The sequence below is a fragment of the Macrosteles quadrilineatus genome, unplaced genomic scaffold (assembly GCF_028750875.1).
Source record: "Macrosteles quadrilineatus isolate MER2022 unplaced genomic scaffold, UCM_ALF_1.0 Scaffold_2__2_contigs__length_208266976, whole genome shotgun sequence".
In the NCBI taxonomy this organism is placed as follows: Eukaryota; Metazoa; Arthropoda; class Insecta; order Hemiptera; family Cicadellidae; genus Macrosteles; species Macrosteles quadrilineatus.
The window spans coordinates 43501507-43529393 of NW_026542595.1; the positions used below are offsets into that span (position 1 = coordinate 43501507).

At 36.8% G+C, this 27887-nt stretch overlaps 2 protein-coding genes across 9 annotated transcripts in view; one reads left to right on the top strand and one right to left on the bottom strand.

The window, feature by feature from the left end:
- The window catches only part of LOC128985814 (bolA-like protein 1), a 113153-nt gene that overhangs the window by 31395 nt on the left and 53871 nt on the right, over positions 1 to 27887 (top strand). The gene's annotated exons all lie outside the window — the stretch shown is intronic.
- Positions 6384 to 27887, bottom strand: part of LOC128985811 (peroxiredoxin-4-like) — a 39316-nt gene continuing 17812 nt past the window's right edge. The window contains exons 2-6 of one of the 3 annotated variants that reach the window (XM_054405702.1): positions 21913 to 22442; positions 20716 to 20841; positions 13438 to 13555; positions 11428 to 11667; positions 6384 to 6658 (exon numbers count right to left, since the gene is read on the bottom strand). In XM_054405702.1, coding sequence (XP_054261677.1) covers positions 6487 to 6658; positions 11428 to 11667; positions 13438 to 13555; positions 20716 to 20841; positions 21913 to 22396 — 1140 coding nt within the window. In that variant the 5' untranslated portion in view covers positions 22397 to 22442 and the 3' untranslated portion in view covers positions 6384 to 6486. Of the gene's footprint in view, positions 6659 to 11427; positions 11668 to 13437; positions 13556 to 20715; positions 20842 to 21912; positions 22443 to 22626; positions 23103 to 27887 lie in introns of all 3 variants that reach the window. The other 2 variants (XM_054405700.1, XM_054405699.1) reach the window with 2 other exon arrangements.

The following is a 27887-nucleotide window of genomic DNA, read 5'->3' on the forward strand; positions in this document are numbered from 1 at the left end:
TCTAAAACCAACTGACTCCACCGACGCCAGGCTTGCCACTGTCGTGATCCAAAGTTGCAAATTTTTCCCTAATGGTCGTGACGTCAAATCGAGGGTTAGACCTATTTAGTCATGGTATCTCAGTCAGTTGACAATGAAAACAAAATTATCATATGCTCCTTTTTCGTAAGTTTAATAACTATTGATGTGATAAAAATATGACATTATATATTTCGGCATGAATAATTATTCTAAAAACAGCATGAAAGTTGCATAATGTACCCTAGGGACACGTGACGGTCGTGAGTTTCGAAACTTTAAAAATACGAAAAAAATACCTAGAACCTATTTAAAGCCAAATAAATGTGTGTAACATGTTGCCCCCGTCCCAAAAAATGTTAAAACACATAATGATAAACTACATATTTGGTATCTACGAAGTAAAAGGCAAGGGACATAAAAACGTATGTTTCAAAATTTTCACTCAAACAAGACTACAATATCGCGCCACTCATCCTTCTCTCATCTCTATTCATACTTGGCTTCAAATACCTACCCTCATATGGTCGCTATTTCAGTTTAAAGCATAAAAAGGATAATAGTGTAGTTTTGATTAAAGCCTTTTGATAAAGAGAAGTCAATCAAATCCGGAGTTTTCCTCGAATCGGACAATAAGTAGGTATAGGTTCACCTGTTGAAATATATTTTAATTTAGTGCGCTTATCATTGCTAACTATTAGCAACTGTCGACCTTGGTGTGGCCAATCATGAACCCCACTCTTGATGCTTAGCTTTGTGTTTGTAGTCTCCTCCAGAGATGAACTTAGCCCCAAGAGTAGGTAGTAAAAAATCTGTCAACATTTTCAGAAGTCATGCATTCCAAGTAAACTATTTAAATGTGGGGGTTTTAATTGGCATTTGGTGAGCATACAAGTCAAACTACCGGTTTCAATGAGTAAAGGGGAGAAAAATTCTCTGGGAGTAGCAGTTAAAAGTGTATCTTATTTTGGTTAAATTGCAAACTTTTACATTACAGAGTTGTTATTATTTCAGCGATCATATATCTATGGTTTGTAATAAAAATATTTTTCGTAAATTATAAAGTTATGTTAACGATATTGTTTTAACGATTAAACCCAATTAACCACAACTGAGCAAAGGCTCTGCCCCCGGTACTATGGATTAATCTTAACTAAACAACTAAAGCAATAAGAAAAAATATATTTATCCAACATATGTTCATATTTCTACAGATAATTTATATAGGCTACACAGATTATTATCACTACAAAACCTGATTATACGTGAGTGTTTAGTTCACTTTTCTCATTTACTGAAAATGCAAATACTGTACTTTACGGTAAGAAAAAACAACATTTTGTAAAAATATGTAATATCGTCGATCAATAGGCTTATTTTTGTAAACAAACAATTTGTTATGTAATCATTTTTGTGACATTTTGAAACCCACTGTTCGACCAAATTACATTGAAATATACTGTACTTAAAATAAACAGTTATTTATGTCGGCTAATAATATTTCATAAATAATAACTTGACATCTAAAATACCCCCGCCGCAGAAAACCTGCAGACTTAGCGAATTTCCATTTGCCTGATTGGATTTACACTAAAATGCCTCCTTAAAAATATCATATTTATTCCCTATTTAAATAGAATTAGTTTAACGAGTACTTAGGTTTGCTGCAACAGGGAGGGTAAAAGGTGGTTTTTTATGTTAATAGTTTAAATGGGTCCCGGACCTAGGTCTTACCATGAGACCTACGGTAATAGCTACTTCCTAATAGGGAAATTCGCTAAAATGGGTAACACTAGGTATTAAAATATCAGCAATTAGAAAACGAGAACTTCATTGGGAATCAAAGTGGAACAAGAATCTGTTTTTTATTGAGTATTTTAAAAATTACAAAAAAATATTTAAGTCAATGACTAATCTTTCCAAAAGAAGGACAAACAAAGATTATATTAAAAACTCAAATTGTAAGACCAAAGCTTCTTGGGCAGTTGTAAAGAAGGAGTTGGGCCACAATAAACTAAATAATGAGATACCATATAATGTTCAGAGCGGCCTGAAAAATAACTGCCAATCTTTGAAAACTCTGGCAAATTAGGTATTTTAATCGTCATTTTTTGAACTTAAGTAATTCAGCAGCAGTAGCTCCGAATAAGAACAAAGCATTGATGTTCATGGTTCGTAACTTAGCAAAGATTGATGAGCCTTTTAAGTTTAAAAAAATTAAAATATCTGATTTGAGAAAAATTGTTTATTCATTGAAAAATACTAAATCTGCAGGATGGGATGAAATCCTCCTATTTGTAATAAAATATGTGACTGATTTGATTCAAGAATCCTTGTGCAAAATAATAAACCAGTCCCTAGAATGTGGAGTTTTCCCTGAGAAACTCAAATTTTCTGTAATCAAGCCTCTTTATAAAAAAAATTGTGTTAATGAATTGAAGAATTATCGTCCAGTAGCTTTACTTCCGTGCTTTTCTAAGATATTTGAGAAGGCAGTTTAACTACAATTCAAAAATTATATGGGAAACAATAATATATTTAATATATCACAATTTCGTTTTAGAAAAGGACTTAATACCCAAACATCAATAACACAAATGGTTATTGGTTAATCATATAGCTGGGGCGCTGGATGGGTCGCACAAGGCTGCGGGTGTGCTGTGCGACCTATCCAGCGCTTTTGACTGTGTTAACCACGACATTTTAATTGAAAAGCTAGGCAAAATTGGAGTTATAGGAAAAGAGCAACTGTGGTTTTCTTCCTATTTAACTAATAGATATTATCAGAGAACTAAAATCAGCAAAAATAGTCAACAAGTAAATTCATCTTGGGATAAAGTGCAATGTGGTGTGCCACAGGGGATTGGGTCCCTCTTTGTTTTTAATCTATGTAAATGATCTGCCAAATATAACAAAGATGAAACTTTTTCAATATGCAGATGACACAATGCTTTTGTGTAGAGGACCCACTATTGACATCCTGCAGACTAGCATAGACAAAAAATTCTCTGCTCTGGGTAACTGGTTCCGGGCAAATGGTCTGGCCCTAAATGTGGAAAAAGCACAAATTATAAACTTTTCAGCTAACTACAGGGAAGATGATTCAAATCACATTATCCTTTCAAATTATCAATTATCTCCACAAAAAAATGTAAAATTCCTCGGATTAATTTTGAATAAAAATCTTAACTGGGCATCTCAAATTGAAAATTTAAGTAAAAAATTAGACCCTTGCATTTTCTCAATAAGAATAATCTCACAAGTAACGAATCTAGAAACCCAGCTAATAATATATCATGCATATTTCTCATCATTAATGACATATGGTATCTTGATCTGGGGTAACTCTCCTTATTCAAAAAAGATTTTTAAATTACAAAAAAAGTAATACAAATTATTGGCAAAGTTCCCCCTAGAACCCCTAGTAAAAAACTGTTTGAAAACTTTAAAGTTCTTACTTTTTACGATCACTATATTTTGGAAATAGCATGCTGGGTCCATAGAAACCTCTCCACTTTTATGGAGACCCAAACTCAACATAATTACAATACAGGAAAAAAGAATATTATCCAGGGCCGGATTTCCCAATAGGCCCGGTAGGCCCGGGCCTATGGGCGCAAGGTCCCAGAGGGCGCAAGGCCGAGAGGAAATTTTTTTATACCTAGGCTATCTAAAAATAAAAAAATAGTCATAGTTGATAAAAAAAAAACTCCAAAGCATTGTGATTCTGAAGTTGATGAGAAGAAATAATTGTTAGGAAATTTAAACAATTTTTCAGAATTACGCATCAATTTCGTTACAAAATCGGTAACGAACATTGGTTATACGGGAGTAGGCTGTAGGGATGTTGACGTTGACGAGCGTCCAAGGGGTATGCATCGTATTGCCCCTGCACTGCCACTATGCTGGCTCGGGCTCGGCACTACTAATCAGAGTGATTAGGGGTGCATGCGTGCTAGACATTGTTACCACCCTCACCTCACAAAACAAAAGTTATTAACTAATCTTTTGATTAGTTTACAACAATCTGCAGTATCAAGTTAAAATATATAATACGTTGTGTTGAATATTAAAACAAAATTAACGAAATAATATAAATCTCAGTTTGCATTAGATTTTAGAAAAAATTTAATACCCTCCAAAGCACCATTAATGCTGTCATTTTCTCCTTAGACGTAAGGATCGGTATGGTCTGCCGGAATATTGCTCTGTTTTGCTTTGGAAATATAACCTAGATACAGTAGTACGACCATAGAGTAATATGTAATTGTTAATTCAAAAAATTTTCACGTCTAGTTCATGTTGGTGACACTAGACGTTAGTTTTGACGTAATTTTGTTGCTATTATTTTAGGGTTAGTTCTATAATGTGTGTTTTAATTTCTTGTAATATAAACAGGAGACAACCTATTGTTGATGATTATATCGTTTTATTTTGGTTGGAAAAACTAGGTTTAAACATAGATAAAACATACTCCTTAAATAACAAGAATTGTTTTCACCTAATCCAAAATTATGACAAATCTACTAAAGGAGTATGTTTAATCTATGGCACCACGTACTGTATGGAGTTCATATCTTTGGGCCTGGAATTGGAATCAATGGCCATGTTTTTTGCAGGAATGCTCGGTGGGCTGAGTTATTTTGTTTCAGTCCCACGGCCGCAACCGTGAGCATTTATTAAAAGCATAAAATTGCTAAGAGTGTTTAAGACGGCATTTTGCTAAGGCTAAACAAGTCAATTCTTAAAAAAAGAACTTGCAATGATTCCAACCAGGAGTGGTATTTAAGCAATTAACTTAGGCCTATTGGCATGATATAGTTTTTAATAATTAAAGGTTTGAAGGAAAGTAACTGTGACCAGACTAGGGGGCGGAATATTATTTGGGCCTAGGGGCGCAAAAATGCTAAATCCGACCCTGATATTATCAAACCTGTAGCACATAATTTACAAATATTCGAGTCATCACCACAATACATTGGTCCAAAAATCTTAAATAACTTAATATCTTACTAATACAGATGTATTAGTTTTATCTATTAGTTTTAAGTCTTTATTTAACCATTGACAATATGTCCTGTTATTATGATGTACTGTACTGACATGTAACTCAATAAATAAAAAATAATGTCTTTTTAATTGCCTTTAATTACTTTGGACTCTAGGTAGCTACAATGGAATTTATTTTATCTTTACTGCCACTGACATTTTTAAATACAGCAGTGTAAGGTTATTTCGTCGTACAGAGTTGGTTAGTGACTACCAGAGTTAGCGAATTCTGCCGTGGGACAAAATCCAGTTAGCGGGTTGCGGATTTACCCAATTCCTGACTGGGATGGTTCGCCAGTTCCGCAACCCGACCGAGTTAGTGAGTTCCAGAGCTAACCAATTCCTATGTCTCCTCTTTTTTAAACTTTTCCTTAACTTCCCTGACCCTATACCAGTTTTCCTAACTTTCCCAGGTCTGTGTTAACCCTCTATAAACTTGGAATTTTCCAAGGATGTAGTTAGTAATTTAATAAGGCACTACCCACCCAAGGGGGCCGAGCCATAGGTGAGGATCTACACTAGTACAAAATTTACTTTACGGAATTGAGTTTTTAATTGTAATGGCAATAAGAAATAGTGGATCGATTTCAATTTCCACCTAACTAGGTAGATCTGTATTTAGGTGATTCGACCACCACATGCTAAGTACAGCTCAGATTTTCCCCTATTGTGAAAAAAAGCAAGCGAGAGACATGTACCATACTCATATCATATTTAAACACTTTGGCCAGCCAACGTGGATGCCGGCATCGTACGTGAATCTAAAAAGGGTTGAGAGTTCTATGATCAATATCGTATGGCCGAGTCTGCATCCACTGACGCAGTTCCATTAGTTCTCTTTTAACATCACAAGGAAATTGTGATCACGATTTCAGGAGATCCTAAGATCTAAGATTTGAGTCTGCCTCCAAGTAGGCATACTAAATGTTAAATGTTTTGTCGTACAATGTGTCGTCTTATATGTGTATTTATTTGAATGTTCTTGACGAGTCTGCAATGGATGAGTTGTTCTTGATGGATCACTTGACAATGCCTATGTATAGGCGAAACATGTAGTGAGTTTGACCATACTATTGAACTGTGAAAGTAAAGGTATGTACCTTAAAATAATAGTGATCCTAAGATAGGTGTTGAATCCAGTTGACATTCCCTTGATACCACCGGTTTACATACCGCAATCAGCCCATCCTTATTTTTAACGGTTATAACAAAATTCACAAAACACCAGTAGCAAAACAAAAATCCTGGCTTGTTTTCATGGTTTTCACGGATGTGTAGAACATCAAGAGGAATTGAAAAAACACAATTGTCTAAGATATTAAATGTATTTTACATAATGTATGAATGTATCAAGGTTGTACGGCCAAAAACACTGGAATTGTCATAATTAAATTAAATATTAATTGATAACGGTGATGCTCAGACTCCGGGCAGTCCAGGTTTCCAGTCCGCAGGACAACCGGTTTCTGTCTCATCCACATACTGAAGGGCCCGGGTGATCCGCAACAGTTCATCAATGTTTCTTCCTACACCAAGGTCGTTCACCAACATGTGACGAAGGATACCTCGCCTGTCTATTATGAAATGTGCTCTGAAACAATAATTAATTGTCAAACTCAATTATGATTTTTGGCAAATACAACCATTTTGCTAATAATGGTACGGTAGAAAACGTTTTCAGTACTAATAGCACCACAAAACATGTTAGACGTCCCATCTATATGGACCAGCTGTAGCCAATTTTTTGTTAAAAAAGATTGTAGTTGTGTGAGCCAGACATAGAATGCGCTAGTGGCTAAAACTCTATTTTCTACCTTATTTTTTGTTGCTGGCCAAGTTGATGGGTCATAACAGTTGCTATAGCTCACAATAAGTAATTCCATTAGTTTGAATTGGTTAAAAATATTGTGCATTCAACAGAAATCAGTAATTTAGATCAGCCACAATCTGTCAGTGGCTCACATCAACTATGACGATTTTGGTAAAAAAGCTGGCTACAAATTTAACATGGGGATGGAATGTCTAATGTTAACCAGCAATATTAGGTACTAAAATGAAAACCATGTTTTATGCAGCAGCTGATAAGTACAAAACAAATTTTAAAAAAGTTTTAAAGGGTGGGATGAAAAAAAATACAAGTACTGGTGCAGTTACCTGCTGTCAAGTGATTCTTATGGCCTTGAAAGGAGACTGGTTTCGATCCTCATGGGGTCATCTTCAGGCAAACGTCATCATCTTTATATCATTTATACGAACACACCGATTTAATTTTTAAAACACTGAGAAATTTTTTATGATACACTTAGTGACACACATACACTAAACACTGAACTATTCAACCGATCGTTTATCCAGCGGGCCACACGGAAGTATAGTCTAGGGAATGACCGCTGCATGCTGGTGTCATTGCCTCCTTCTACCCTTAATCTTTCTTATCAGGTTCACGCTTTCTGTTCAGTATTCATAAGTAGGCCAGCTGATCATTGTGTGTATGTGTGTGTGTGTGTGTGAGAGAGAGAGAGAGAGAGAGAGAGCATATTACAAAATCCCCACATGGCCGCAACAATACAATAACAAAATTAAAATGTAAAGATTGCTGCTTTCAAGTGAATTGCTTCCTCGTAATATAGTTTCTTTGAGTAGCATCTTTCATTTCTTTCACATTTGGACATTCATTGAACATATCTTCTCGATGGACTAAATTACACCAGTGCAGTGGAACATATGGCCATACAACATTTGAATTTGACCAATCTTCCTTCAAGACTCCTAGAACTTCATATGGGGTGGTAATAGTAACTTAACTGTATCTAAATTAAACCAAAAGTCCATAATATTTATAACCAAAATTAAACTAAATATCCCATCATACAGTCCACTTTATTATTGAAAAAGCCTTCTTTAGGATTACGCAACACTTTCGTTTGTATCCCTCCTAGACTATTTTTAGCTGCATCGAATATAATTTTTAATGCGAAAGAGAGCTTGTAGTTCAAAACTGTTTGCGGGTCCTGTTTAACGGCCTTGTGTATTTTGAATTCCTCGATTGTAGTCATGAATGGCCCTTTATTGCATTTATGGAGTACAGTACAGGGTGAGGCAATGAGAACGCCACTTTTTGTTTAAGATGTCACATGTTAATTGTTGCAAAAACGAATGATCAGCTGTGCTTATGACATCCATTAAACTATGCCATTTTAGTAAATATTAAGCCTGAGGCTATTAACACTGAGAATTTTATGTGGAAACCTATTTTTAAAAAAGTGATTCTTGTGCAAAAACCCTGAGATTGTTTGGACCACATTCCATCCTTGGTCAACATGGTGCTGTTCCCGATTGGAAAACAATGGTAAACTGGGTAAAATTATTTAGGATAAACGCTGAAACCTAAAAAATAATCGGTGGGTGCCGCAAAACTCTTATACAAGCAAATGTTGAAAGAATGCGAGTCGCAGTAACTCAAAGTCCAAAGGGATTTTCCAGGAAGCTTTTGTTGTTGAAAGCTTTACGTTGGCTCCTTTTTTGGGAGGGGGGGGGGGGGTTGTTCTAGTAAGCTACTTGAAGTTCGAGGTTTTTCAAAGTCACCCCATAGATTTGCTTGAACTGAAGCTAAGAATCGTCCAAAAACTAAAGTGAACCTGAAGAAATGCTGGAGGAGTATTTGATGGAGTTGTCCCTTAAAAGGAATGTCAAGTAGGAAAAGGTCGTCACTTGCAGGATTTTGTTCTCAAGAAATGGAAAAATGACTTTGTTAAGTTAAAATGGCAAAAGATAAGCTGTGTTTTGATGTGCTATTTATATCTATAGGGTGAATATTATTGAGTTTGTACAGCTTATAAATTGGGGTGCTTTCATTGCCCCACCCTGTAGAACCCTGGTTAACCGAATTCCGTAAAGTAATAAATTGCTAAAAATATAAGTAAGATGTAATGTAAAATGCTTTAGTAGCTTCAGTTGTATATTTTAAAGTATTTTCTTACCCATTGTAACATTTCTGTAGCTGAAATAAAACACTGTGTTATTAAATTAATTTTTCCTACACACGGTGGTAATACATAGACTATTTTTAGCATATGATAGGTTTAAAAAACAATTGTTTATCCGAAACGGCGCTTCCCCTTTATTTTGGTTAACCAGGGTTCTACTGACTCTACTGTATTTCTAAATTTTAATCGATTTTAGCGTAGCTGAGGTTATTTATTATTAATCAAGTGGTTGGCATATGCTAGTAAGTTATATAAGTTTGATTTTTGATTCGACTGTTTAGGTAGATGTTACTTAGTTTTTATGTTGAATGACCTTGCAGTCCGTCCTATGTAAAAGATAGGGTAATCGTTAAATTTCAGTTTATATATTCTCGTTTGTTTATTATCATAAGGCTTATCTTTAAGAATGCTGGCTAATTTGTTGGATGTTTTGAAGGAGATACATCCAATATCTCCTTGAGATCTCCTCAAAAACATCCACCAAATTAGCCAGCATTCTTAAAGCCTCAATATCTCGAAGCTTTTCAAAAAATCGACGTGCTCGTAAGAATGAATTAAAGGGAATGACGTGGAGATGATCCCGAGAGGATCGAAACTAGTTGACTTTCAAGGTCATAAGGATCACTTGAGAGCAGGTAAATGTACAGTACATTTATTTGATCAGTGATTCGAAGGCTTAACCCAAACAAAATCAAGAAAAAATTTAGATGTGGAAAAAAGTCTGTGAGTCAGAGGTAATTATGTGGCAGAACCTAAATACTAAATATCTCTTAGCAAACCATTAAAGACTATGCTTTTGGAACAAAATCTGATAATTTTACTTGAGTTATCATTCTTACGGTCACATATAAGAGGGCTATCCAGTTAGTGACAGACTATTTGGCTGGTGCGGCAGTGGGCGGGGCTAGGACCGCCATCTTGGCGTCAGAGTGTTCCTACACTCAGTACGCAACCAGCCGTGATAGCAAGAGCATCGTGAAGTGACTTCTGTACTTTGTATGCAGTGGAGTTTAGAGATGAGCTCTACAACTGTATATTCCGCCAGTTGTGAAGTGCAAGGTGTGATAAGGTTTTTATTGGCAAAAAATTACAGACCTATTGAAATTTATCGCTAGATTTGTGATGGCCAAGGAATAATGAGTGAAAGCCGAGTGAGGCAGTGGAGCATTGATTTAAAAAATTGTCGAACCAATATTTAAGACAAGGATCGCAGCAGTAGGCATAGTCATGTGACTGATGAATTGGTGGCAAAAATCGATGAAAAAATCTGTGAACATTGTCGTTTTACGGTCACAGAACTCTGAGAACATTTTCCTCAAATTTAACGGGAGTTTAGTCCATGAAATAAATGAAAATGCTTCTTTATTGAGGCGAACTTAGGACCTCATGGTCCTTTCTTACAGTTAACCTCTAAAAAACTAATACTAGCAACAAAAAATACAATAAAGTTTGTAACATAACTAGTAATAAAATGGCATAAATGTATTCATCTTCCCTTTTAATTTATAAATAGTGCTTGATAAATTTTGGTACTACAAATTTTGTGCCAGGTGGGTTGCAAAATTGCTAATAGAAGACAAAAAAAACCGAGTTGCTGCAGCACCGACATGTCTGGAAGAGTATGACAAAAGTAAAAACCATGTTATTGATTGTATCGTAACTGGTGACGAGACTTGGGTAAAGCACGTAACTTTCAAACAAAAAGGCAGTCAATGGAATGGGGTCACACGTATTACCCCAAGAAACCAAAAAAAAGCGTTCACAAATGCTATCAGCAAGAAAAATCATGGCTACGGTGTTTTGAGGTGCTCAAGGAGTGATTTTGGTACTTTCTTGAACAAGGCCAAACAATTAACTCAGAGAGGTATTGCAAAACACTCTGAAAATTAAGACGTGAAATCCAAAACAAGCGTCGAGGTAAACTGAGAAAAAAGGTTTAGATTTTTCATGACAACGGCCTTCTACACGTGGCCAATCATACCCTACAGTCCGGATTTGGCACCGAGTGACTACTATCTGTTCCCAGCGATGAAGACGTGGTTCGATACGCAACACTATGACACTGACACTGAACTCTATGCCGGTGAAAACCAGTCCTTAAACTTACAGGTGGCAGTTTTATTTTATGAGGACATTGAAAAGCTTGAACCACACTATGATAAATGCCTTAATAAATGGTGATTATGTAGAAAAAAATATTAGCCTAAAAGTTTGGCTTCAAAATTTATATAATAAAAATAGTTTATTTTTCATTTTGTATAGCCGTCTACTAAACGTCTACAAAACGTCTACTACTTTCTGTATAGCCCTCGTATGAAAACAAAAGTTACTAGGAGACCTACGGTAATAACTTATTCCCAAAAAACCTATATACCTGAGAGTGTGACCCAAGTCAGGCAGTAAGACACCGTAGTCGCGGGCAATGCTGTGTGTGGGGTCGGCCAGCAGAGGTATCTTGGGGTTGCCAAGGCCACCCTCATTACGCGGGGTGCGCGCCCACGCCAGGTGTGTTAGGTGAGAGTCCACAGAACAAGCCACGATCTCAGTCTGGACAGCTCGGAACTCCAGCACTCGGTCACTCAGTGACAACAGTTCCGTGGGACACACTGCAGAACTGAAAAATCATTCATTTTAATGAAAACAGGTACAGACAAATGTTTGGACAGTAATATTATCTTATTATTAAACTCTTATCATCAAACCGAAACCATAGTTAACAAAAATCAACAAATAAGCAAACAGCAAGGCAACAGGGAATCGTACACAATGGCACAGATAGTTGGCGCGGCTTGGCCAATGAAATCTAATTGAACAGGCAAAGACATTTAACACAACGAGGCATGATAAAGTTCATACCGTAACAAAGATTCAGAGAGTTTCAATTCTTCAGGTAGTGTTGATCTATGAAAAATTCCCTTTATTTGAGTAAAGTCTCTCCAGTAGACATCTGGTAAGTGGTGTCTTGAGAATCTTGATGGGCTCCTTTCTAAAGTGGTCTGGAAGATAAATTAAGCATAGGGCTCCTTTTTAGGGTGTTTTTTTTTTTTTTTTTTTACCATACGGGCTGTTATAAAATGGTGGAAGCGTAATAAAGTTTGTAGGGTTGCATGTGTTGTGTTGATGGAGGTCTTTGTGTTTGGTGTGCTGGGTATAAACTGTATGATGTGTGTGATGTGTGTAACAACTGTGAGTATTTTAAGGTCTTGCAGTTGTCCTGGTAGTTGCGTCTGCTATAAAATCTGATTTATAAGGGTCTTATTCTGGTGTATAGGGGTAATTCAAAGTTTGTGTTAGGGGTACTGTCGCACAGCAATGCAGTACCGAAGATGTGATTGCAACAGTGCCAAGTAAGAGGTGTTTCCTGTCTCTAAGTTCCTTGACTACTGAGTTTGTCTAATAATAACATAGGTGGCGGAACTAAGCTTCTTGCCCAGAAGGTCAATGTGATGTTTCCAGAAGAACAGAGTCAAAACAGTAACTCCGAGGTATATTTGGTTAGGCTTGGTTAGTTTAGAACAGTTTCAAATGATAATCAACACTTATTTTTTCCCATACAGGTTTAAGAGTTCCTAAGAGGCACATGTTTAAATTTAAAGCACAATTCTTTCCTATTGAAACCAGGAATTTGTGGTACAGTGACCTGTTGCTGCATTGCTATTGGTTGTAGTAAAACAGGTGATGTAAACATGCAGCATTCTTATTAGCTGGTAGTTTCTTTATTAGTTCTTTATTTAGAACTGTCTCCTTTTTAAGTTCAAAGTGAAATAGTGACAATGGCGGACCTAGCTCAAGTTGATAAAGAAATTTGTGATTTACGTTTATACTGATTGTGTCGGGAAGTCGTGTTAGGACATTGTATCATTCCTTGTAAAAAACGATGTCAGGGCACGGTGGTGATTGATGTGTTCGTTGGACCAAGATAAACAGGAAACTTTTGTTTTGTTGTAGGCTAGTTGCTAGGTCGCAATCAGCAAACCAAAGAAGACACGGTGCTGTCCGTGCGTGCCGGTTTTGGTTATTTTTGAGACAGCAGAAAGTGAATACTGTTATTGTTGTTTAAAGATTTTATTGCAGAGTTTGTTATTGCTGGAGTGTGTTATTGTGTAAAAATGATGTTTATTGAGGTTTTGGAGGAACTGTGCTTAGGGTCGGTTTTATTGAATTCCAGTCAATTTTTGTTACCGATATTGCTCTACCCCCTCTTATAATCCCCCAAAACTTCATTTTAGGCCTATACACTTTTTTACACAATTTCACACTTCGGGAAGTGCATTTAGGCTGATGTCAGGGTCCTAAATTTTCCTAAAAAGATACAAGTTTAAAAAGACTAATTTTGAACCAAACAAAGAACTAAAAGTTATATTTTAATTCCTAAACCACTTACAAATCTTGTGGGTAGAAGAACAAAATAAGATATCTGCCTTTGTAGTCATTGAGTTCCAATCGAGTAACATGACCATTTACAATGGCAGTAGCTTTCCACGGAGGAGCTGGCTTGGTCACTAAAAAAACATATCAACAAAATTAGCTCAACACGTCCATAAGTTACTACACTGTTGTAATTGTATTTATACTTAAATTAAAACCCTAATCTATTAAAAAAGGATACAGATTATTATTAAATAGGGATAGTCGGGTCCCAACATTTCGGGAAATTTTCGGGAAAAAAATATTCCCGATATTCGGGACGGGATTAAATTTAATTCGGGAATTTTTCGGGACGGGATTTGGTCCGATCGTCGGTGATTTTGCCGCTTTGCGCCCGACGATAATGCCGCTATCGCGAGAGATGTTCCGCGAACGCAGGAGGCGAAGTCATTTTGACGATCGCGCCGTGACCACGGAGTCATACCGACGATCCCGCCATGGCCGCGGAGTCATAACGACGATCACGCCGTGACCGCGAGTCATACCGACGATCACCCCGTCACCGCGGAGTCATACCGACGATCGTCCCGTGACCGCAGTCATACCGACGATCATGCCGTGATCACGAGTCATACCAACGATCGCGCCGTGACCACGGAGTCATACCGAGGATCGCGCCGTGGCCGCGGAGTCATACTGACGATTGCGCCGTGACCCCGGAGTCGTACCGACGATCACGCCGTGACCACGAGTCATACCGACGATCACCCCGTGACCGCGGAGTCATACCGACGATCACCCTGTGACTGCTGGGTCATACCGACGACCGTCCTGTGACCGCAGAGTCATACCGACGATCACCCCGTGACCGCAGAGTCATACCGACGATCATCCCGTGACCGCTGGGTCATACCGACGACCGTCCTGTGACCGCAGAGTCATACCGACGATCACCCCGTGACCGCGGAGTCATACCGACGATCACCCCGTGACCGCTGGGTCATACCGACGACCGTCCTGTGATCGCGAGTCATACCGACGATCACCCCGTGACCGCGGAGTCATACCGACGATCACCCCGTCACCGCGGAGTCATACCGACGATCGTCCCGTGACCGCAGTCATACCGACGATCATGCCGTGATCACGAGTCATACCAACGATCGCGCCGAGGCCGCGGAGTCATACTGACGATTGCGCCGTGACCCCGGAGTCGTACCGACGATCACGCCGTGACCACGAGTCATACCGACGATCACCCCGTGACCGCGGAGTCATACCGACGATCACCCTGTGACTGCTGGGTCATACCGACGACCGTCCTGTGACCGCAGAGTCATACCGACGATCACCCCGTGACCGCAGAGTCATACCGACGATCATCCCGTGACCGCTGGGTCATACCGACGACCGTCCTGTGACCGCAGAGTCATACCGACGATCACCCCGTGACCGCGGAGTCATACCGACGATCACCCCGTGACCGCTGGGTCATACCGACGACCGTCCTGTGATCGCGAGTCATACCGACGATCACCCCGTGACCGCGGAGTCATACCGACGATCACCCCGTCACCGCGGAGTCATACCGACGATCGTCCCGTGACCGCAGTCATACCGACGATCATGCCGTGATCACGAGTCATACCAACGATCGCGCCGAGGCCGCACAGTCATACTGACGATTGCGCCGTGACCCCGGAGTCGTACCGACGATCACGCCGTGACCACGAGTCATACCGACGATCACCCCGTGACCGCGGAGTCATACCGACGATCACCCTGTGACTGCTGGGTCATACCGACGACCGTCCTGTGACCGCAGAGTCATACCGACGATCACCCCGTGACCGCAGAGTCATACCGACGACCGTCCCGTGACCGCAGAGTCATACCGACGATCACCCCGTGACCGCTGGGTCATACCGACGACCGTCCTGTGACCGCAGAGTCATACTGACGACGTCCCGTGACCGCAGAGTCATACCGATGATCGTGCCGTCACCACGGAGTCATACCGACGATCATGCCGTGATCGCGAGTCTTAATGACGATCACCCCGTGACAACGGAGTCATACCGACGACCGTCCCGTGACCGCGGAGTCATACCGACGATCGTCCCGTGACCGCAGTCATACCGACGATCGTGCTGTGACCGCGGAGTCATACCGATGATCGTGCCGTGACCGCGGAGTCATACCGTCGATCATGCCGTGATCGCGAGTCTTAATGACGATCACCCAGTGACCACGGAGTCATACCGACGATCACCCCGTGACCGCGGTAATTTTGACGATCGCACCGTGACCGCGAGTCACAAGTTTCTATATGTACCTGTAAATTGTTGCAACCAAACCATTTTTTTGTTTTTTTAGATCAGTGCCAAAAACGTTAAAAATTGATTTCGTTTGTCTTTTTGGTAACTGCAATACTCAAGACTTTCTTTTTATCCACAGGAAAAAAATCCCGTCCCGTCTCGTCCCGAAAATCAAGAAGGAAATAAAAATCCAGTCCCGTCCCATTCCGAACTAAAAATTCAATCCCGTCCATCCCTATTATTAAATGAGAAAAAAATCATCCAAAATGTACTTAGGTACTTTTAGTTGTTAAAATAAAGTACAAAAAGCAACTTAGTAGCTTAAGAGGGTTTTATAAAAATAGTTTCACCAAGGTTTTTGGCGACCGTAGGTTTCATGGAAAGACCTAGACCCGGGACCGGTTTACTTTTTCGTTTTGAGGTCTCCAGAGGCCAAAAACACCCTCCGTTCAAATTCATATATATATATATATATATATATATAGTAGGCCTATATGTGTTAGTTAGTGCGATAACCCCGATAACTCAAGGAAAAATTATCCAATTTTGATAACATTTGGTACAAACGTGTAAACCTACATTTATTCTAACGAGTTCGCGAACCAGCATGATCGGACAATGAGAGCGGGGGTTTATGGGGGGTTTTGTGGGGTAAAAATTGGGTTTTCCCATTTTTGACCCCAAAACACAAAGTATCACAATTTCTTTCTAGAAACCATTTTGTAGAGATTAAAAAAAGAAATAATTTTGTATATTGAAGCGTAGTTGAATGCCTAACGGTTACGAAGATATTACAAAAATTGTAAGTAAATGAAAATTCTCATGTTATTTTTATGGAGAACTAGCAGAGTACCCGTCCTTTGTATGGGGTTGGCATCTATCTATCTATACTATTCTAAAGAAGAGGTGGTTTCTGTGTGTGTATGAGATAATCTCAAAAACTACTGAACCGACTGGGCTCAAATTGCACAAAAAAGAAGCTACAGCTCCGAGGATACATATAGAACTGTTCCCGCTTCGATACTGTCCTAGGGCTCTGCCCCGTGGGCTTTCAAAAATTTGAGGTGAGAGATTTAAATGTAAATATTGATTGATGGTATCCATGGTAACAAAGAACAAACCTACAAAGTTTAAAAATGTAAACAAGCAGAACTAACTGTCAAATGAATTTTGATTTCACAATTCCACACAGCTGGTTCAAATATATTAAATACTGCACGAATATTAGAACAGATAGGGTAAGGATTATAAATTTAAAATAATGATGTCACTAGCTCGAATGTTAACATTATTTAACATTACTTAAATGGAGCTGTCAAACCATATGTTAATGTCATTTCATTAGTATATGATTATTTCAGTTACTTAATTTGTTTATGTTTATGATCTATTATACTGAGTGTGTTCTAATATTTGTGAAATGCTGTAATAGCTATTTACCTTACAAGTGTAGTAAGAGCGTTTTTACATCACGCAGGTGAAGGTTGTGCAACGAGCGGAAGCGAGTTGCATAATTTACCTAAGTGATGTAAACACGCTCTTGCGTAACGTGTAACGTACAATATTTTACCTGACCCGACAATATACAGGAGGTTACGAACAATATTAATCATTATCCATTTCACTCATCTTTTAACAGTAACGTTAATTTACAAACAAAAGCTAGGTTAGGAAAATTCTTCAAAACGTAACAATAAAATTCAAGAGCACAGCTGATTTCTAGCGTTGAACGTCGTTGGCTCCATAGAGGTATATTTTTTAAGTTAATCACTCAATGTTATTTAAATGGGTTTCATTACATCACCGAGTGAGTTTTTGATACTTTACATCACTCGAGAAGTAAGGAAGTTGTATACATCACGCTTGGGATAGGGAAGTTTAACATGGCGGGTTAGGTAATAATATTTTACCTAACCCGCCATGTTAAACTTCCCTATCCCAAGCGTGATGTATACAACTTCCTTACTTCTCGAGTGATGTAAAGTTGGAAAAAACTCACTCGGTGATGTAATGAAACCCAATTAAATAACATTGAGTGGATAACTTAAAAAATATACCTCTATGGAGCCAACGACGTTCAACTCTAGAAATTAGCTGTGTGTTTGAATTTTATTGTTATGCTTTGAAGAATTTTCCTAACCTAGCTTTTGTTTGTAAATGAACGTTACTGTTAGAAGATAAGTGAAATTGATAATGAAGCAATGAACGTTACTGTTAGAAGATGAGTGAAATTGATAATGAAGCATATTGCTCGTAACCTCCTGTCGGGTCAGGTAAAATCTTGTACGTTACACGTTACGCAAGAGTGTGTTTACATCACTTCGGTGAATTATGCAACTCGCCTTCGCTCGTTGCACAACATTCACCTGCGTGATGTAAAAACGCTCTTACTACACTTGTAATGTAAATAGCTATTACATGGAATAATTTGTTGTAAAAAAAATCATTTTATGGATATAGGAACTAATTAAGATTCTATAATCATTGCCGTATCAACCTAAGCCCTTATCCTGAATTTTATGAGGTTTATTTTTGTGTGTAAACAGTAATATAATCCCCCTGCCGCAGCAAATCTATAGACTGAGCGAATTTCAATTTGACTGATTATAATTTCACTAAAATATGTTAGAAAATGACCCTATTTTCCATATTTATTTCTATTTTCCTAGTTTTCGGTTTGGAACTATTGTGATAGCTTTTTTGTTTACAGTGTAAACCATAAAAACATTCTTTTATCATACCTTAGAATCTATCATTGGTTTTGTATCGTAGGTAGCCTAAATAAGTATTCACAGTATGAGTAAAAAAAACGTACTATTATCAAATTAAGTAAAACAGTTAAATTTTGTTTCTAAATTAAATGGTAGGAGTGAAACCATTTGGCATTTTCAAAGAACCAACATTGTCTCTTTTGCATACTGACACCGTTGCAATGCAAGGGCATAGCTGCTAGCAAATACGAATAGTATCCGCTAGCAAAAATAACAAGCGACCAGCGCTACTAACTGTGACCAACGGGATTGATTTATTTAGTAGGCTATCTTATATAAATTAGAGTTAATCATGTACTATCACAAAGTCTTCTTTCTACATCAATTACAATTCCATAATACCCTCACTGCAGCAAACCTGCAGCCAAAACAAATTTCCATTTGTGTGAATTTATTTTCAATTAAATCTATTTCAACAACATTATGTTTAACGAGTACCTAGTTTTGCTGCCTACAGGGAGGGTACTAACGAAGTGTGATTTTTAGGAAAATATTAGTAGCTTAGTATGAAATAAATAAATTTACCAAGTTTAATAAAAAATCCATCCATTAAAAAGCAATATTACAACAGTTTACTTATCATACTAATATTATAATTTAGAAAGTTTGGATGTTTGGATGTATCGATGTATGGATGAATGGATGCATGGATGGATCGATGGATGAATGGATGGATGGCTGGATGGATGTTTGTGACAAGTAAACGCGAAAAATACTACACCGACAAGGTTGAAATTTGGTATGATGATAGCTGACATTCCCGATTAACATATAGACATATTCATACCTCAAAAATCCTTTCAGGCTCCGCCTCAGTGGCTCTGGAGTTTCTCATATTAACCATATGAGTATTCATATTTAAAGATTAATATCATAATCATAAATTTTAATATCATAATATCATAAGATCATAATTTTGTCAGCTGTTTCAACTGCACAAGTTGGTTCTATGATACTAGACCTCAAACGTCAAAATCGGGCGAATAATAACGGAGGAGTTCGATTAACAAAAAACGGCTTAGCCTATTATATATATAGATGCCAACCCCGTACAAAGGACGGGTACACTGCTAGTATAAGTATAAAATGCTTATTGCAGTTATACTCAAGCTTCGCATTTTCAATGGAGTGGACACAGTTTGATAAAATTTGCTTCTTTAAATCAACGGTATACTATAGTATTACACATCTACCATAACCATTATGTTCTACCCCTTCACCTTTAAACAATAAAGAAAAATTATTTATTAAAAATTCGCAAAATATCACAAATTGTTCATGTAATTAAAAACATAAACAACTGTAAACAATCCTACTTTGACAGTTCTCATTGCGTATCACAGCTTTTTGTTGCTGCTTAGTTCAAATTAGCTGTTTTCATAAATACAAAGAAAAAAATAATAGTGCTGCACTCTGTTGGTAAATCTTATAACTTTTTAATACTTTTGCATATCATAGAACCAACTTTTTTTAGTTGAAACAGCTGACAAAATACTTTAATTCCCTTTAAATATGAAAACTACATGGGGAACTACAGAGCCACTGGGGCGGAGCCCGAAAGGATTTTTGAGATAAGAATATGCCTATATGTTAATCGGGAATGTGAGCTATCATCATCCCAAATTTCAGCCCAATCCCTCCAGTAGTTAATGCGTGATTGAACTCCAAACACACAAACAAACAAACAAACAAACACACAAACTTCCACATTTATAATATTAGTAAGAGTTATTTACATAGGAAATACATCTGAACATTTTAGGGGAATATTTTAGTAGAAATCCAGCCAGGTAAATGGAAATTTGCTTCGTCTGCAGGTTTGCTGCGGCGGGGGTGTATTTATGCATAGCCTAGGCATAGAAGTTAAAGAACTTAAAACAAATTTCAACTGAGTGTCTACCAGGGAGAGTATTCTAAATAGTGTAGGGCCGCACCTACACACAAAAAATAAGTAAAAAATACTCGGGACTCATCAGAATTATTCCTATGTGTGAAGCACATTGCTTAACAAAATATCTACTCGTACACTCATCCTTTAATACATCTGAAATATATGCCATTAAATGCTAACTACGTGAACAGGGACTATCTGTTGTTTTAACACTGTAAATTATCTAAGCCTCTAAGTCTAACTTTAGACATTTATTATTATCAGCATGCAACCTCTCTCTATTCGACTGCGATGCTGTGGTGTCGCACACTCACCTATAGCTTTGCTGGTGTAGGACGGAGGCTCGGCTACAGGCCTTCTCCCGGACATGGCTGACAGTTGCTGTCCTTCCGAATGTTCTGTATAGTTCCCTTCTGCACTCAACTGCTCCTGGAGATGATCTATTGTACAAAACCCAAGTACAGTCATTTACTTTGTTATATATAATACAATATTAGCTAAATAAAATTGTGCTTATATACATTATTTTAAAAAATATAATAACCACACTGTTTGGTGGTTTTGAGCATGGGCAGACCACATACTAATCAGCTTTTGCTTGGAAAATAATATTTGGTTCTCTTTTAAATTGCAAGTCGGGTGGATGTGTCTGGATTATTGGCCTGTGTTTGTCTTATTGAGGCAGTATGTGATATTATATATAATATTGTAATTAAATTGTGTCTCATTAAGGAGTAGAGTAATATTTCAAAAGGATATTATATCATATCTTCAATACTTTACTATTTTTTTTTATCCTGAAAAACCACATTTAAATAGGCCAAAACCGTTTTATAGCCCAACACATTTTAAATTTCTTCATGGGCCTAAGTCAATTTCTGATTAGGCCTATGTTTTGGTCCCATAAGAGCAAGGTGCCTGTAGAAGATTCACCCATGAATTCTGATTGATTTGAAATAATTTTGTATGTTATTGAGAGGAATAAATGGTAATAAAATGTTTTAATATTGATATTTAGTATAATTCGCTCTTAGCTTTTTTCCAAATGTTTAGATTCTAAAACAATTTTGAACTCTATTATTGCTATCCGATGAGAGCTATTTAAAATGAATATAATTGTTCAATTATAGCCTATGCATTTGAATTTAAAACTCCTGAATTTTATAGGCTACTTTCGTTTTACTCCATATTAGTTAGATATATATTTCAATTTAACTGAATTTGTAGGGCAATTCATTGTTTTTTTAAACACTTAAACAAAATAACTAAAAATATGTAAAATAGGTTTTGGTACTTAAACATAATGATAAAAGACCCAGACTCCCTTAGAGGCTTTCTCAACTATGTAAGGCAAACTAATTGTTCAGTTAAAATATCCCCTCAAAATATTTTGGTAGCATACACCCACAATGATGTATTTGAAAGTAAAGCGGAAAATGTGAACAAGGTTATGGTTGCGAAAGTACTCCAAAGAATCTGAGTCTTATGAATGACTTGAATTTTCAGCCAACCTGATATGGACAAACAGTCAAAGTCAATGTCCTCAGCAACTTCTTTGGCTTTCTGTTCTTCGTTTGCAGATTTCCTTTGAAACAATGATCTAGAGGGGGGGTCACTTGATCGCCCACTTCCCACCCCACTTAATGCTTCCAACGTTTTTATTCCCTGACGGAACTCTTCAGAGTTATTTAAATGTTTTATCGCTTGAGAGTGAGATTGAAGCACACTAATATCAGCAACCAGAACCTTGCTGCACACTTTGCACCTCGCTTTATAACAGTTATTTTCAACCTCTTCCAACCAAAAGCTAAACTCCGGGAAATGTTCCCAAGCTTTTCTATACTTTTGCTGTTTTCTTGATTTACGCTTTTTAGGAGGGGTGGCTATAGATTGGGTTGAACTTTCATTTCCGGTATCATCTTGACTCACAGAATTAGCACTTTTCAAAACAAGTAAATCTGAATCAACATCATTCACTCCAACATGTTCTGCCATGTCTCAGTTACTTTTAGGTGGAGTTATGTAAGTAAGGTACAAATACCTGGAGAACAAACAAAGTTTAAAACAATTTGATTGAACAAATAAAACTAAGCCACATTTTAGCTTTTAAAACATAAAAATTATCAACCTAAAAGTGCAATCAATTGAAGATTACACTTTGAAATCTTAAGAGCCTCTAAGAGAACCCGGCCCTTGAGTTGGATTTATCATTTAACCATACACACCGTTGTGCCGTTGTAGAAAAGAGCTGTGAAGTCCATTATCAACATCGGTTACATTGGATTCCACAAGAATCACATTGGGTGTGTTGTTATCGACCTCATATTCGTATCTTTGCTGCTGCTTTAATTCAATTACTTTCTTCTGATGTTTAATAGAGGTTGCATGTTTTTCCAGTTCACTTTTTCCTGCATTCAATACTATGTTGCATGCTGTACACATGGCTCTTTCAGGATTAGGATGAGCTCGTAGCCATCCTTTGAACATATCAAAGGAAAGCCATTCGGCTCGGAACCTCTTTCCTCCTTTGCCTCCTCTCTTTTTTTTGTTTGGTGTTTCATATTCTAAAGTTTGAGACTCATCGGCTACATTAGTTTCGTCTAACAATCGTGAGGGTTCCCCTTCTGTGGCTGGTGTTATGACAATGGTACCAGTTTCATTTATGGTACGTTTGGGAGCAACGGCTGAGGGTTGATTGCTACTATAATAAAAAAGAACACTATTGACATACTAATAGCATAATATGGAAGAATGTGTGAAAGCTTAGTGCAAACTTATTTTGAAACACACTTTAAAAAAGCTAGGACTAATACTTGCGGCAGCAAAGCAGGCCAGTAGCCTAGTTTAAAATGTTTTTGACAAATTTTTGAACCAATTTCAAATAATAGAAGTTAAAATACAAGCATTTTGATAGTTAGTTACACAAACTAGTACCTACATATTACAAAAGCAATGTTAAGGTTGCCTAATATGTGCGTATGACACATCACACCAACATAGATGGTGCTGCTTTTAAGGCACACAGTAGCCACCAGTCAAACATGATTTTTTTTACATTCCGTTTTTTTGTACATTCCGTGCAATGAAGTACTTACCGTGCTTTTTTAATTTTTAATTTTAAATCAACTAGAATGATTGAAATGCCCAGTGAGCAAATACTGTAAGCAGGCTGTGACAATACCTATAAAAACTTGTGAATTATCTGGTGACAGGCCTAAAATACTTTGTTATAGATTCCCTAAGGACAAAGAACTATGCAAACAATAGGCCTATAGCTGCAAACGGGCAGACAAATAATTCAAGTTCCAAGTGAGATTGCAAAATTATTATTTGCATTTGTAATATAACTTAGCCTATATTAAATTCTTTAATTTTATCGCCTCATAAGTCATAATCAATAGGCCTATCGTAAGGTAGATTCATTGTAAATATAGTAGAATTTATATATAATTTCTATGTACGCTGAAATTGTTTGTAAAAATATATTAGGCTAGCCAAAATAGTTATATTCAATGATTAATCTTGCTGTTTCTCATGCCAACAGCAATAGAGGGAGTAAAGCGATCAGGTCAGCGAATAACGTGACAGTTCCGCAGCCGGTTAGCTGTTTTATATAAGAGTCAGCGTCAAAACCTTTTCATGCCCTCGTATTTTCCAGATTTCTCTATAGGTAGACAGCTGGAAATGCACCCACCGGCTTAAGAACCTCTTGGGGCCAAATTTAACAGTTCATTTTATATGTTAAATCAGTAGGCCTACTTTCCTGTTCAAAGGAACATTCATTATTATCGATGATTTTTATCGATATATTGATATTTTTGTTTTTCTTTATGATCCATATTCCTTCTGTTATAATATCTTCAAACACATTTAAATTACAAATTGACAACTGATCTTGTATAATCAAAAGCAATATACCTATGGATGAAGAAATGAAACCGTTCTAAACTAACCTAACATAACTAACCAAACTTGCTGTACCATTTCAAAATTTCGTTTGATAACAGAAAAGTCATTAGTGGCATAACAAACAGAATTTTGAAATGTTACAGCAAGTTTGTTTGGTCAGGTAAGGTTAGTTTAGAACAGTTTCATTTCAATCCTAATATTTTTATGATTGTTTGTTGATACTGAACAATATTTATTTATCATAATTGCATAGAGCGGGTTCTAGACATTTTTCTAGTGTAAGCGAACATCATTCAGGCATAGTGACATACTTTTAAAAAACTTAAATGTTAAACTTGGTAGTAAAGATTATCTCTGGATATATCTCAAAATACGAATGAATAAGTGCTTAAGAAAGTCTGAAATGTTCGAACGTCTGCTGGACGAGTCCAGTAGAGGGGTGCCCAACAAACGAATCCACTTGTTTTTGTTTGTGGTCATTGTTATTTGGGAATAACAATAATAAATTAAGAACATAGTGAGAGTATGGGCATTAGGCCCACCTTCTCACGATTTACCCTAAATCCTTACTCCTATAGTCCTACAATTTGGCAAGTTATAAACTTTTTACTTTGAGTAGGAAATATAGGCCTATAACATTATTTTTAACGAGTAATAGCTAATAGCCTAGATAAGATAAACCATTCTCCCCTTGTGTTGGTTTGTCTGAAAGACAAACTCTGGTTCAACCAAAATGTTTACGTTAACGATAGCTTTATAATTATGTAAAATATGACATATATTTGTGAGACAACTGTGAGATTTGATCTACTAAACCTCTGTTTTGGGTACATCCTGAATTAAAAAAAATTCAAATACCTACTTGTAAGTTATTATCAAGGAAATTGATAGGAAAGCAGGCTCCATAGAGACACATAAATACACAACACAACCTCGTGGCACTAACATTTAACGTAAATGCGCCAGTGCTGGGTGCTACCTCAAGTTGTATTATAGCTCATTGCGGATAAAGCTTGACAGAACCTCTGAGATGTAGGTTTTCTCTATCAGCCACAAGTGTCGCCCTCGATAACATTGGGGTTTCGCTTCTTATAGTGTTACATATTGAATGTTTCTAGTCTCTATCTCCCTTCGCAACCGTGTACCTTGCCTACCGCTTAAACCGGCTCTGCGTAGTTGTCGGGTGATATGTTTCAATTTGATAATATCGATATATCGGTTCAAAAAATAAAATATCGTTGTAGACTATGGAAAAAAATTCATCAATAATAACGAAAGTTCCCTTTAACGGGAAAGTACCTACTATTAAATCTTATTCGTAATCATCCACAGTAAACGCTTGAAAAAACAGAAGTAAGCAGATTAAATTATTAGTCTGCCCATTTGCAGTTAGTGGGGGGGAGGGGGGGGGGGTAGTGTTTGCATAAGTTAGTTCTTCATCCTTTAGGGAATCTATGATATTCTTTAATACTTACTTAGAACAGAATAGAATAGAATAGAATGTTTGTTTATTTTCTCTTTCAGATCGGATACATATAATCATTGACTTTATATCTACACACTGTGTAGATATAAAGTCAATGATATAATACACAGGTCACAATTATTGCATAATAAATTCACATTAATAAAAAGATACAAAACAAATGAAGTTCATTACGACTATAAAGGTTTTAAATAATTATGCTATTTTACTTACCTACTTACTATACTTAAATACTTTCATATGAAACTATTTTAGGCCTGTCACAAGATAATATTCTACAAATTTTTATCCAACAATTGTTACAGAAAGCTACAGCACATTTTTGACAGGCAGATTTTAATTACTTTAATCGGTAGTAGAGGTGTGCAAAACAGATCCAGGATGAGAACCGTTCTCGGTGACCTTCTTCTCGAATAGACCCATAACAGGTTAATGAAACATAGCGTATTTATATCAGATTTTAATTACTTTAATCGGTAGTAGAGGTGTGCAAAACAGATCCAGGATGAGAACCGTTCTCGGTGACCTTCTTCTCGAATAGACCCATAACAGGTTAATGAAACATAGCGTATTTATATCAGATTTTAATTACTTTAATCGGTAGTAGAGGTGTGCAAAACAGATCCAGGATGAGAACCGTTCTCGGTGACCTTCTTCTCGAATAGACCCATAACAGGTTAATGAAACATAGCGTATTTATATCAGATTTTAATTACTTTAATCGGTAGTAGAGGTGTGCAAAACAGATCCAGGATGAGAACCGTTCTCGGTGACCTTCTTCTCGAATAGACCCATAACAGGTTAATGAAACATAGCGTATTTATATCTAATTTTATTTATGGAAATTATCCCCTATGTCTACACTGGGAAACTTAGATGTAATTTTTAAACGTTTTTATAAGCTCGCTTTCTTGTCTGTTCGGTACAAATTTTGCGATCAATTTTTTTAAAACTAACTTCCCGATGAGCTATAGACTTGAAACATAGCTCACAAATTAATGACAATGCAATATTAAATCATTCAATTTCCATATTATGAAGGGTGTACTATGGGCTACACCCCATGTGCGCTCAAAGTTTCAATGTTTACATTTTTGAAGAATGTATCGATTGGAGTAAGATGCTGTTAATTTTGAAACTAAACTTAAATTCATGACAGTTTGTTCAAAGACCAGAGGTTTCTAAGTTTAATGATTATGAGAATATAAGCAACAAAATCTGATTACAGTTAATAGGGTTGGTTTTTATTCACAGGCCATATAAAATAGATTTAATATATTTACACATTCAAGACTAAATACCCCTGCGGCAGCAAACCTACAGGCTTAGCGAATTTCCATTTGCCTGATTGGATTTACACTAAAATGTCTCCTTAAAAATATCACATTTATTCCCTATTTAAACAGAATTAGTTTAACGAGTACTTAGGTTTGCTGCAACAGGGAGGGTAAACAAGTTTTTTTTTTAAATTTAAAATGTTAAAAGGTACTGTAGTTTAGTAAGAAATTAATGTATTTTCCAAATGTTATCAAAATATGTTCATAAACAAGCAAACTACAACAGTTGACTTATTTTCCATAAGAATAACACGGGAAATTGACAATTAAAATTTTTTTTAATTTTATCCGTAGCAATTAGGCGCATAACGCTTCAATATACTAAATTATTTGTTTTTTTAAGCTCTACAAAATGGTTTAGAAAAAAATTGTGAAATTTTGTGTTTTTAGGGTCAAAAATGGGAAAACCCTATTTTTACCCCATAAAACCCCCCATAAACCCCCGTTCCCATAGTCCGATCATGCTGGTTCGCGAACTCATTCAAGTTTATCCCGCCTTACACCTTCAAACCAAATTTTATCAAAATCGGACAAAAATTACTCAAGTTATCGTGCGGATGGACACACACATATATATATATATATATATATAAATAATTGAAAACATTATAAAAACATTAGTACCCTTTTTAAATTCATTTTTAATTAATAAACGACATGTTTCGACACTTAGGTCATAGTCATGTTTACATTTACAAATACAATAACAAACATGTCGTTTATTAATTAAAAATGAATTTTAAAAGGGTACTAA